Here is a 12,453-nt window from a genome sequence, read left to right as displayed (position 1 = left end):
AACAAGAGCTATAAAGATATTCACACTTCATGCCCACTCCCATGTCTATCTACCCTACCTCAGACCTTCCTGTCTCCAATCTTCTAATCTTTCTTCTTCTAGGACCTGGAACAAGGAGCCATATGTTTTGTTACCTTGGGCCACTTCTTTTTTCACACAATGTCAGTGACAAGATCCACCACTGAAAACTGTTTATCATGAGGATTTCCCTCACTGCTACCTTTCAAGATCATCCCTCAGTGGGATCAGAAGCAGTTCATTTTCAGCTTGCACACACTGAGTTGAACCATCTTCAAACCAAACGCCGCCACTTTCCTCCTCTATCAGCTACTCCTACAGGACTTCTTGCGTGACCAGAGTATCTGAGGGTAAGGAGCCAGTGCAATGGGGGTAGATGACTCTGTCACCTGCTCATGCAGCTTACTTGTGCCTTTTGGTTCCGCTCATGTTAATCATGAATGTACCATTTCTATCTTGAAACGAAGTGCTGCTGGCCCACTTCTTATGACTTGATGGATCTGGCAAAAGCCAACTCATGATATATGGCTCTGGCAGTATGGTCCCTTGATGTCTCATGACCAGATAATACCAGGACCTAATAACACATCAGGAATGGGTTTTTAAATGGTATATAGTTCTGGGCTTCAGGTGGCATGGACTTCTTCCAGAACCTTTGGGTTGCTTGCCATAAACCTCACAGAGCATCTTATCTCATACAAACACCTGCCTGTTTATAGGAAACAAGTGACAGGGCTGTGCACATCCCAGAGACAGAGCCCTTTCTCTTTCTGCGTCTACTACCCACTGAAATCTGGGCATTTTCCATGTCACTCTCTAAGTGGGTCACAGCAGTGTTCCCAACTGTGGATACAGTGTTGTGCCATTGTGTTGCGAGTGTTTTTTTTTTAAATTGGGTGTTATAAGATGCACTACTATCTCCTTTACTTTGGAGGGAATATTCTAGCATGTCCCAGACCACTGAACTCTTAAAAATCTTCACTGAGTATTTGTAGGGATTATCTCCTACTTTCTGGAGCATGATGGATCTTATCAAGGTCTCCAGGTGCCTGCCACTTCATGCCCATTTGGGCTGATTAAAATGGTGTGGACCAAAATGACATTATAATGTTATGTCTAGATGTGTCAATATAAATTGCTTCTAATGCTCTGCTGATATGGATAGAAGAATGTATTCACTATATCAATGCTACATAAAATGCCCCTAAAGTCATTTTACTCTGTTCTAGCTAAGCTATCACATTTGGCACATCAGCTCTAAATGGAACTACTATTTGTTTAAGTTTATGGTTGTCTACAGTGATCCTCCAGGATCCAACTGGTTTCTGTAGAGGCCAGAAGTGTGGATTATATTGGGACATTATGGTGACCATCACGTCTACATTCTTTAAGTCTTTATAGGTGACAGTCATCTTTGTCATGTCCCTGGGATAAAATATTGCTTTGGATTTGCTATCTTGGTTGGGATGGGGTTAGTTTCAGGACTTCCACTTAGTCTTCCCCACTTTAATGGCTCTTACAAGCCAACATGAGAGTTTTGCCATTACCAATATGTTGTTTCAAATTAAACATTTTGGAACAATGGAAATGTCTACCAGGTAAGTCTGTGGACCAAGTAGATTTACTCCTTGTAAATCTGGTGCCAGAACCCCATTTATTGTCTGGCTGTCACAGGATCCCACTCTAACAGGGGGCCAGGATGACCTTTTGGGTTCCTGAGTATCAGTATCTCTCGGATACTGTGTTCAACTGTCCTCAAAACGTCTGGGTATTTCCCTTTCCTAGTATATGGTTATAGGACTAAATAGCTGTAAGTTCCTCTGTAAGAACTAGGAAGTCCTTTCTACCTATACTTGCCTTAGTGTTTGGGATCCTTCTTCATTTATACTGAGCCTCTCCCTCAGTCAGTGGAGTCTGGATATTATAATTGGCTCAGGCCCAGAAATTAAGCAAGGGATTTGTGACTTTTTCTTGGGGAGGCTGAGCTCAGCCTTCTGAACATTCATCCTTGATTCCTTCTGATTAAACAATTATAGATTGTTTAAACAATACCCTTGTTGGTGGCACATCTATCGATATTTTTGCCCCTTGGAGCACAATGTTCACTGAACCATCTCCATACTTTGTGGGTCAGGCCCAAGATCGCCATTCTGACCTTGCCATTTATTATGATAATTGTGACAATTATCTTCTGATAGTGAAGTATCGGAACCAGCTGTCCTCAATTATTTGTGTTCCAATCATCTCAATGCTACTAGAGAGCCCAGTTCCGTAACATCATCTCCTATTGTCAGTCCTGGAATACTGCTGTGGAGACAGCCATAACTGAGTTTCTAAAGCATGTTGGTACCCCCCCTCACCAGTCTATATTAAGAAAGAATAGGTCACTTCTAGGAGGCTTAAGTGCTCAGAGAACTAAGATTTCAATATTCTGGAGTGTATCAAGCTCAGATTTTCCCAGCCCAAGTCTCAGAATTCTATTCCTTCCTAATCAGGACTTGGTATAGAGTAATGGCTGGGTTTGAAAAGGCAACCTTCTTTAGAGTCCTACTACGTATGTAATTAAATCCTGAACCCTACCGTCACCTTTTTTTATCCTTTGACTTCAGGAGATGAGAGTCTCTCTATGCTGTCCAGGAGGTTCTTGGGCTTTCACACTTCTGCTTAAATTTTTTTTTTTTTAACTTTGGGTTTATTTATTTATTTATGGCTGTGTTGGGTCTTCGTTTCTGTGCGAGGGCTTTCTCTAGTTGTGGCGAGCAGGGGCCACTCTTCATCGCGGTGCGCGGGCCTCTCACTATCACGGCTTCTCTTGTTGCGGAGCACAGGCTCCAGACGCGCAGGCTCAGTAGTTGTGGCTCACGGGCCGAGTTGCTCCGTGGCATGTGGGATCTTCCCAGACCAGGGCTCGAACCCGTGTCCCCTGCATTGGCAGGCAGATTCTCAACCACTGCGCCACCAGGGAAGCCCCTCTGCTTAAATTTTGATTAATCATTTCCAGTCTGCCATTGTCTTTCTCCAATTGATTGATAGCACTCAGCACCTGTAATCTGATTCCTTAATACATACAATCAGTACTTCCATAACTGACAAATACCTTATTGAACCACTCAGTCCATTTCCTTCCACTAGTATCACATTCCAGCTCACAATCGCACCACTATGGCAGGCAAAGGGCTATCAGTGATGGAGCTTTTATTGTCAGCCAGCTGGGAGGTGACGGAGCCCTTGAATCCCACTTTACACTGGTCTTTCTAGGAGCACACCTGGCATCATTTGTCTTAGATTGGATTCCTTGGAGAATAAGATTACTAGATAGAGACTTCATGCTGTGCTATCCTTTCAGAGTTGTCCTGAATCCAGGCATCTACTAGTTATTGGATGTGGGCTTACCCAGGCATAACCTTGGGAGAAGCATCTTCCTTAGGCCAAAGACAATGCTGGATGAGGGACACAGCTGGGAGCAATCAACAACCTACATTCCTAGCAGCTGAGGGAATGAGTGCCTTAGTCTTCAAGGGGTAACAATTTGAAGCTCATTTCAAACTTTCTATTTCTTCTCCCCTATTCCTTAATTTTTTTAATTGGAAACAATTCATACAGTGCACTCACACGTACACATGAGGTCATGCACACACACACACACACACACACACACATAGCAAGCAAGTGACAAAGAGAAAGAAGAATTGTGCTACTTTATCTTTGACTATCTTATAAGAAATTTTATTCATTTTCATTTCCACTTTTGATTCTTTTCTCAATTCTTTCTCAGTTTTGATGATTAGAATTCCAACCAATGAAAGTTATAATTTTATTCATAGTTTATAGACCCCTGATTAAATACCTGTATTAGGTGAAATATTTTTAATAGAGTTGTTTTTCTGAGATAATCATAGATTCATATGCAGCTGTAAGAAATAATACAGAGGTCCTGTGTTCCCTTTACCCAGGTTCAACCAATGGTAACATCTTACAAAACTATAGTACAATATCACAAGCAAGATATTGATATTAATAGTCAAGATACAGAACATTTCTACCACCAGAAGTATCCCTCACTTTGCCCTTTTGTAGCCCTACCCTCTTCCCTCCCACCACTGACTCCTCCTTAACCCCTGGCAAACATGAATCTGTTCTCCATTCCTATAACTTTGTCATTTCAAGAATGTTATGTAAATGGTATCATATTTGGTTTGGCCTTTTTCACTCATCATAATTTTCTGAAGAATAATCCAGCTTATTGTATATCAATATCTCTTTTTTTAATCTCTTTTTTATTGCTATGTACAGTTCTATGGTATAAATATACCACAGTTTAATCATTTACCCACTGAAGGACTTTCAGGTTGTTTCTAGTTTGGTGCTATTATGAATAAAGCTGCTATAAACATTCATGTACAAGTTTTTGTGTGACCATAAATTTTTACTTCTCTGAGATAAAAGGCCAGTAGTGGAATATTGCTGAGTCATAGGCAGTTTCATGTTTAGTTTTTTAAGAAACTGCAATATTCTTCAGAGGGACTGTTCCATTTTACATTCCCATAAGCAATGCATGAGTAACCAAGTTTTTCTGCATCCCTTGCCAGCATTTAGTTGAGTTTTCCAGTCCATGAACATAAACATGAATATGGTCAGACTCCTGATCTATTTAGATCTTTGATTTCTTTCATCAGCATTTTGTAGTTTTTAGCTATAATATCTGTACATGTATTGTTATGTTTGCAGTTAAGTATTCCATTTTTTTAAATGACTGTAAATAACAGTGTATTTTTAATTTTGGTGCCTACATATTCATTGCTAATATATAGAAATGTAAATGATTTTTGTATGTTAATCATACATCCTAAGACCTTATTGAACTAATTTATTAGTTGTAGGAGGTATATATACAAGGTTTTAGGAAGGTATATATATATATATATATATATACACACACACACACACACACACACATACCTTGGGATTTGCTATGTCTGATCTATAAGCCTTTCATGTCCTTTTCTTACCTTCTTGCACTTGCTAGAATTTTAGTATTATGTTGAATAAGAGGGGTACAAGTGAACATCCTTGCCTTGCTTCTGATTTTAGGGGAAAGCATTCACTATTCACCATTAAGTGTAAAGTTACCTGTAGGATTCTTGCAGATATTCTCTATTAAGTTGAAGTAGTTCTCTTCTATTCCTATTTTTCTGTGTGTTTTGGATTGTAGCACAAATGCCACAGGTTCTTGCTGTTCTAACTAAGGTTTAGTAGATTTTCTTGAATGAATGTTTCTCTATTTCCTTTACTACAATTTCTTGAGACTTTAAATTATTTTCTAAAAAACTTTCATTGGCTAAATTGTTGTTTTTCTAAGAGAGGGTTCACAGGCATTCCCATCCTAGAATTGCATTTTGCTATGTTTTCTTGAGTGCGGAAGAAAGGGAAGGATTTATCATTTCATTCTTATAATAACACATGGAAATATATCACTAGACTGAATATGTAATATCATGGGTGTGATGTGGTAAAATATTTAGGACTTCTAAGATAAACAATAAGAAGTTATTAAAGGTTTCAAGCAAAGAAAGGGCAGAATTTTAACCACCATGACTATGGCAGTTCTTATAATTGCTTCAAGAATATGAGTTTGGGTGGAGACCTTCAAGATGGCGGAGGAGTAAGACGTGGAGATCACCTTCCTCCCCATAAATACATCAAAAATACATCTACATGTGGAACAACTCCTACAGAACACCTACTGAATGCTGACAGAAGACCTCAGACTTCCCAAAAGGCAAGAAAATCTGCACATACCTGGGTAGGGCAAAAGAAAAAAGAAAAAACAGAGACAAAAGAATAGGGACGGGACCTGCACCTCTGGGAGGGAGCTGTGAAGGAGGAAAATTTTCCACACACTAGGAATCTCCTTCACTGGCGGAGACAAGGGGTGGGTGGGGTCGGGGGAGCTTCAGAGCCATGGAGGAGAGTGCAACAACAGGGGTGCAGAGGGCAAAGTGGAGAGATTCCCGCACAGAGGATCGGTGCCGACCAGCACTCACCAGCCCGAGAGGCTTGTCTGCTCACCCACTGGTACGGGCCGGGGCTGGGAGCTGAGGCTCGGGCTTCGAAGGTCACACCCCAGGGAGAGGACTGGGGTTGACTGTGTGAAGACAGCCTGAAGGGGGCTAGTGCACCACAGCTAGCTGGGAGGGAATCTGAAAAACTCTGGACCTGCCAGAGACACAAGAGACCTCTGTTTCGGGGTGCACAAGGAGAGGGGATTCCTTCTCAGTGTTCTCACAGAAGGCAGAGCACAACCTAAGTGAGCTCCAGAGACAGGCATGAGATGCAGCTATCAGCTTGGACCTCAGAGACGGACATGACCCACTAACGCTGCTGCTGCAGCCACCAAGAAGCCTGTGTGCAAGCACAGGTCACTACCCACACCTCCCCTCCCGGGAGCCTGTGCAGCATGCCACTGCCAGGGTTCCATGATCCAGGGACAACTTCCCCGGGAGAACACACGGCGAGCCTCAGGCTGTTGCAATGTCACATCAGCCTCTGCCACCTCAGGCTCGCCCCACATTCCAATTATGACTACCATACCCCTCCCTCTCCCCAGCCTGAGAGAGCAAGAGAGGCCTAATCAGCTGTTGCTTTAACCCCTCCTGTCTGGGCGGGGAACAGATGCCTGAGGGTGGTCAACACGCAGAGGCAGGGCCAAAACCAAAGCTGAACCCCAGGAGCTGTGTGAACAAAGAAGAGAAAGGGAAATTTCTCCGTGCAGCCTCAGGAGCAGCAGATTAAATCCCCACAATCAACTTGATAAACCCTGCATCTGAAGAATACCTGAATAGACAACGAATGTTCCCAAAAATGAGGCAGTGGACTTTAGAAGAAACTGTAGACTTGCGGTTTGCTTTCTGCATCTAATTTGTTTCTGGTTTTATGTTTCTCAGTTTAGTATTTAGTGCTTATTATCATTGGTGGAGTTGTTTATTGGTTTGGTTGCTCTCTTCTTTTATATATATATATTTTTTTCTCCTTCTCTTTTTGTGAGTGTGTATGTGTATGCTTCTTTGTGAGATTTTGTCTGTATAGGTTTGCTTTTACCGTTTGTCCTAGGGTTCTGTCTGTTCGTTTTTTGGGGTTTTGTTTTTGGTTTTTTTTTCTTTCTTCCTTTTCTTCTGAGCTGTGTGGCTAGCAGGGTCTTGGTACTCCTGCCGGGTGTCAGACCTGAGCCTCTGAGGTGGGAGGGCCAAGTCCAGGACATTGGACCACCAGAAACCTCCCTGCCCCAAGTAATATCAATTGGGAAGAACTATCCCAGAGATCTTCATCTCAACACTAAGACCCAGCTCAACCAAATGGGCAGCAAGCTCCAGCACTGGACACCCCATGTTAAATAACTAGCAAGACAGGAACACAAACCCACCCATTAGCAGAGAGGCTGCCTAAAGTCATACTAAGTTCACAGACACCCCAAAACACACCACTGGGTGCAGCCCTGCCCACCAAAAAGACAAGATACAGCCCCACCCACCAGAACACAGGCACCAGTCCCCTCCACCAGGAAGCTTACACAAGCCACTGAACCAACCTTACCCACTGGGGGCAGACACCAAAAACAACAGGAACTACGAACCTTCAGCCTGTGAAAAGGAGACCCCAAACACAGTAAGTTAAACAAAATGAGATGACAGAGAAATATGCAGCAGTTGAAGGAGCAAGGTAAAAACCCACCAGACAAAACAAATGAAGAGGAAATAGGTAGTCTACCTGAAAAAGTACTCAGGGTAATGATAGTAAAGATGATCCAAAATCTTGGAAATAGAATGAAGAAAATACAAGAAACGTTTAACAAGGACCTAGAAGAACTAAAGAGCAAACAAACAATGATGAACAACACAATAAATGAAATTAAAAATTCTCTAGAAGGAATCAATAGCAAAATAACTGAGGCAGAAGAACAGATAAGTGACCTGGAAGATAAAAGAGTGGAAATAACTGCTGCAGAGCAGAATAAAGAAAAAAGAATGAAAAGAATTGAGGACAGTCTCAGAGACCTCTGGGACAACAATAAATGCCAACATTCTTATTATAGGGGTCCCAGAAGAAGAGAAAAAGAAAGGGACTGAGAAAATATTTGAAGAGGTTATATTTGAAAACTTCCCTAACATGGGAAAGGAAATAGTCAGTCGAGTCGAGGAAGCACAGAGACTCCCATACAGGATAAATCCAAGGAGAAACATGCCAAGACACATATGAATCAAAGTTTCGAAAACTGAATTCAAAGAAAAAATATTAAAAGCAGCAAGGGAAAAGCAACAAATAATATACGAGGGAAACCCCATAAGGTTAACAGCTGATCTTTCAGCAGAAAATCTGCAAGCCAGAAGGGAATGGCAGAGAACATTTAAAGTGATGAAAGGGAAAAAACTACAACCAAGATTACTCTACCCAGCAAGAATCTCATTCAGATTCAACAGAGAAATTAAAAACCTTATAGACAAGAAAAAGTTAAGGAATTCAGCACCACAAAACCAGCTTTACAACAAATGCTAAAAGAACTTCTCCAGGCAGGAAACACAAGAGAAGGAAAAGACCTACAATAACAAACCCAAACAATTAGGAAAATGGTAATAGGAACATACATATTGATAATTACCTTAAATGTGAATGGATTAAATGCTCCAACCAAAAGACACAGACTGGCTAAATGGATACAAAAACAAGACCCATATATATGCTGTCTACAAGAGGCCCACTTCAGACATAGGGACAAATACAGACTGAAAGTGAAGGGATGGAAAAAGATATTCCAGGCAAATGGAAATCCGAGATGGGAGGGCCAAGTCCAGGACAAGCTGTAGTAGCAATTCTCATATCAGACAAAATAGACTTTAAAATAAAGACTATTACAAGAGACAAAGAAGGACACTACATAATGATCAAGGGATCAATCCAAGAAGAAGATATAACAATTGTAAATATTTATGCATCCAACATAGGAGCACCTCAATACATAAGGCAAATGCTAACAGCCATAAAAGGGGAAATCGACAGTAACACAATCATAGTAGGTGACTTGTCCACTTTCAAAAATGGGCAGAACATCCAAAAAGAAAATAAATAAGGAAACACAAGCTTTAAAAGACACATTAGACCAGATAGACTTAATTGATATTTATAGGTCATTCCATCCAAAAACAACAGAATACACTTTCTTCTCAATTGCTCATGGAACATTCTCCAGGATAGGTCATATCTTGTGTCACAAATCAAGCGCTGGTAAATTTAAGAAAATTGGAATTGCATCAAGTATTTTTTCTGACCACAATGCTATGAGACTAGATATCAATTACAGGAAAAAGTCTGTAAAAAATACAAACACATGGAGGCTAAACAATACAGTACTAAATAACCAAGAGATCACTGAAGAAATCAAAGAGGAAATCAAAAAATACCTAGAAACAAATGAAAATAAAAACACGACAACCCAAAACCTATGGGATGCAGCAAAAGCAGTTCGAAGAGGGAAGTTTATAGCAATACAATCCTACCTCAAGAAACAAGAAAAATCTCAAATAAACAACCTAACCTTAAACCTAAAGCAATTAGAGAAAGAAGAACAAAAAAACCCCCCAAAGTTAGCTGAAGGAAAAAAGTCATAAAGATCAGATCAGAAATAAAGAGAAATGAAGGAAACAATAACAAAGATCAATAAAACTAAAACCTGGTTCTTTGAGAAGATAAACAAAATTGATTAACCATTAGCCCGACTATGCCAATAAAATGGACAACCTGGAAGAAATGGACAAATCTTAGAAAAGTACAACCTTCTGAGACTGAACCAGGAAGAAATAGAAAATATGAACAGACCAATCACAAACACTGAAATTGAGACTGTGATTAAAAATCTTCCAACAAACAGAAGTCCAGTACCAGATGGCTTCACAGGTGAATTCTATCAAACATTTAGAGAAGAGCTAACACCTTTCCTTCTCAAACTCTTCCAAAATATAGCAGAGGGATGAACACTCCCAAACTCATTCTATGAGGTCACCATCACCCTAATACCAAAACCAGACAAAGGTGTCTCAAAAAAAGAAAACTACAGGCCAATATCACTGATGAACATAGATGCAAAAATCCTCAACAGAATACTAGCAAACAGAATCTAACAGCACATTAAAAGGATAATATACCATGATCAAGTGGGGTATATCCCAGGAATGCAAGGATTCTTCAATATATGCAAATCAATGTGATATACCATATTAACAAACTGAAAGATAAAAACCATATGATAATCTCAACAGATGCAGAAAAAGCTTTCGACAAAATTCAACAGCGATTTATGATAAAAACTCTCCAGAAAGTTGGCATAGAGGGAACCTACCTCAACATAATAAAGGCTATATATGGTAAACCCACAGCAAACATCATTCTCAATGGTGAAAAACTGAAGGCATTTCCTCTAAGATCAGGAACAAGTATGTCCACTTTCACCTCTATATTCAACACAATTTTGGAAGTTTTAGCCACAGCAACCAGAGAAGAAAAAGAAATAAAAGGAATCCAAATCGGAAAAGAAGAAGTAAAACTGTCACTGTTTGCAAATGACATGATACTATACATAGAGAATCCTAAAGATGCTACCAGAAAACTACTAGAGCTAATGAATGAATTTGGTAAAGTAGCAGGATACAAAATTAATGCACATAAATCTCTTGCATTCCTATACACTAATGATGAAAAATCTGAAAGAGAAATTAAGGAAACAATCCCATTTACTATTGCAACAAAAAGAATAAAATACCTGGGAATAAACCTACCTAAGGAGACAAAAGACCTGTATGCAGAAAACTATAAGACACTGATGAAAGAAATTAAAGATGATACAAACAAATGGAGAGATACATGTTCTTGGATTGGAGAAATCAACATTGTGAAATTGACTGTACTACACAACGCATACTACAGATTCAATGCAATCCCTAACAAGCTACCAATGGCATTTTTCACAGAACTAGAACAAAAAATTTTGTAATTTGTATGGAAACACGAAAGACCCTGAATAGCCAAAGCATCTTGAGAAAGAAAAACAGAGCTGGAGGAATCAGGCTCCCTGACTTCAGAATATACTACAAAGCTACAGTAATCAAGACAGTATGATGCTGGAACAGAAACAGAAATATAGATCAATGGAACAGGACAGAAAGCCCAGAGATAAACCCACGCACATATGATCATCTTATCTTTGATAAAGGAGGCAAGAATATACAATGGAGAAAAGACGGCCTCTTCAATAAATGGTGCTGGGAAAACTGGACAGCTACATGTAAAAGAATGAAATTAGAACACTTCCTAACACCATACACAAAAATAAACTCAAAATGGATTAAAGACCTAAATGTAAGGCCAGACACTATAAAACTCTTAGAGGAAAACATAGGCAGAACACTCTATGAGATAAATCACAGCAAGATCCTTTTTAACCCACCTCCTAGAGAAATGGAAATAAAAACAAAAATTAACAAATGGGAACTAGTGAAACTTAAAAGCTTTTGCACAGCAAAGGAAACCATAAACAAGAGGAAAAGACAACCCTCAGAATGGGAGAAAATATTTGCAAACGAAGCAAGTGACAAAAGTTTAATCTCCAAAATATACAAGCAGCTCATGCAGCTCAATATCAAAAAAACAAAAAACCCAATCCAAAAATGGGTTGGAAGACCTAAATAGACATTTCTCCAAAGAAGATATACGGATTGCCAACAAACACATGAAACGATGCTCATCATCACTAATCGTTAGAGAAATGCAAATCAAAACTACAATGAGGTATCACCTCACGCCAGTCAGAATGGCCATCATCAAATAATCTACAAACAATAAATGCTGGAGAGAGTGTGGAGAAAAGGGAACCCTCTTGCACTGTTGGTGGGAATGTAAATTGATACAGCCACTATGGAGAACAGTATGAGGGTTCCTTAAAAAACTAAAAATAGAACTACCACATGACCCAGCAATCCCACTAGTGAGCATATACCCTGAGAATACCATTATTCAAAGAGTTATGTACCACAATGTTCATTGCAGCACTATTTACAATAGCCAGGACACAGAAGCAACCTAAGTGTCCATTGACAGATAAATGGATAAAGAGATGTGGCACATATATACAATGGAATATTACTCAGCCATAAAAAGAAATGAAATTGAGTTATTTGTAGTGAGGTGGATTGACCTAGAGTCAGTCATACAGACTGAGGTAAGTCAGAACTAGAAAAACAAATCCCGTATGCTAACACATGTATTTGGAATCTAAAAAAAAAAAAAAGTTCTGAAGAATCTACGGGCAGGACAGGAATAAAGGTGCAGACATAGAGAATGGACTTGAGGACATGGGGAGGGGGAAGGGTAAGCTGGGCCATAGTGAAAGAG

General features: G+C 39.8%; 1 protein-coding gene across 7 annotated transcripts in view; it reads left to right on the top strand.

Annotated features, from left to right (window-relative positions):
• LOC309631148 (uncharacterized protein) overlaps positions 1-12,453 on the top strand; it is a 595,395-nt gene that overhangs the window by 540,660 nt on the left and 42,282 nt on the right. For all 7 annotated transcript variants that reach the window (XR_014246092.1, XR_014246093.1, XR_014246094.1 and 4 more), the window contains one exon: positions 103-368. Coding sequence is in view for 1 of the 7 variants with exons in the window: in XM_082397251.1 (XP_082253377.1) it covers positions 103-201 (99 nt within the window). In the remaining 6 variants the exon portion in view is untranslated. The remainder of the gene's footprint in view (positions 1-102; positions 369-12,453) is intronic.

Source organism: Balaenoptera borealis (assembly GCF_965194805.1).
Source record: "Balaenoptera borealis genome assembly, chromosome: 6".
Classification (NCBI taxonomy): domain Eukaryota; kingdom Metazoa; phylum Chordata; class Mammalia; order Artiodactyla; family Balaenopteridae; genus Balaenoptera; species Balaenoptera borealis.
The sequence above is the reverse complement of the archived record's forward strand: the minus strand, read 5'-3'. Positions and strand labels throughout refer to the sequence as shown.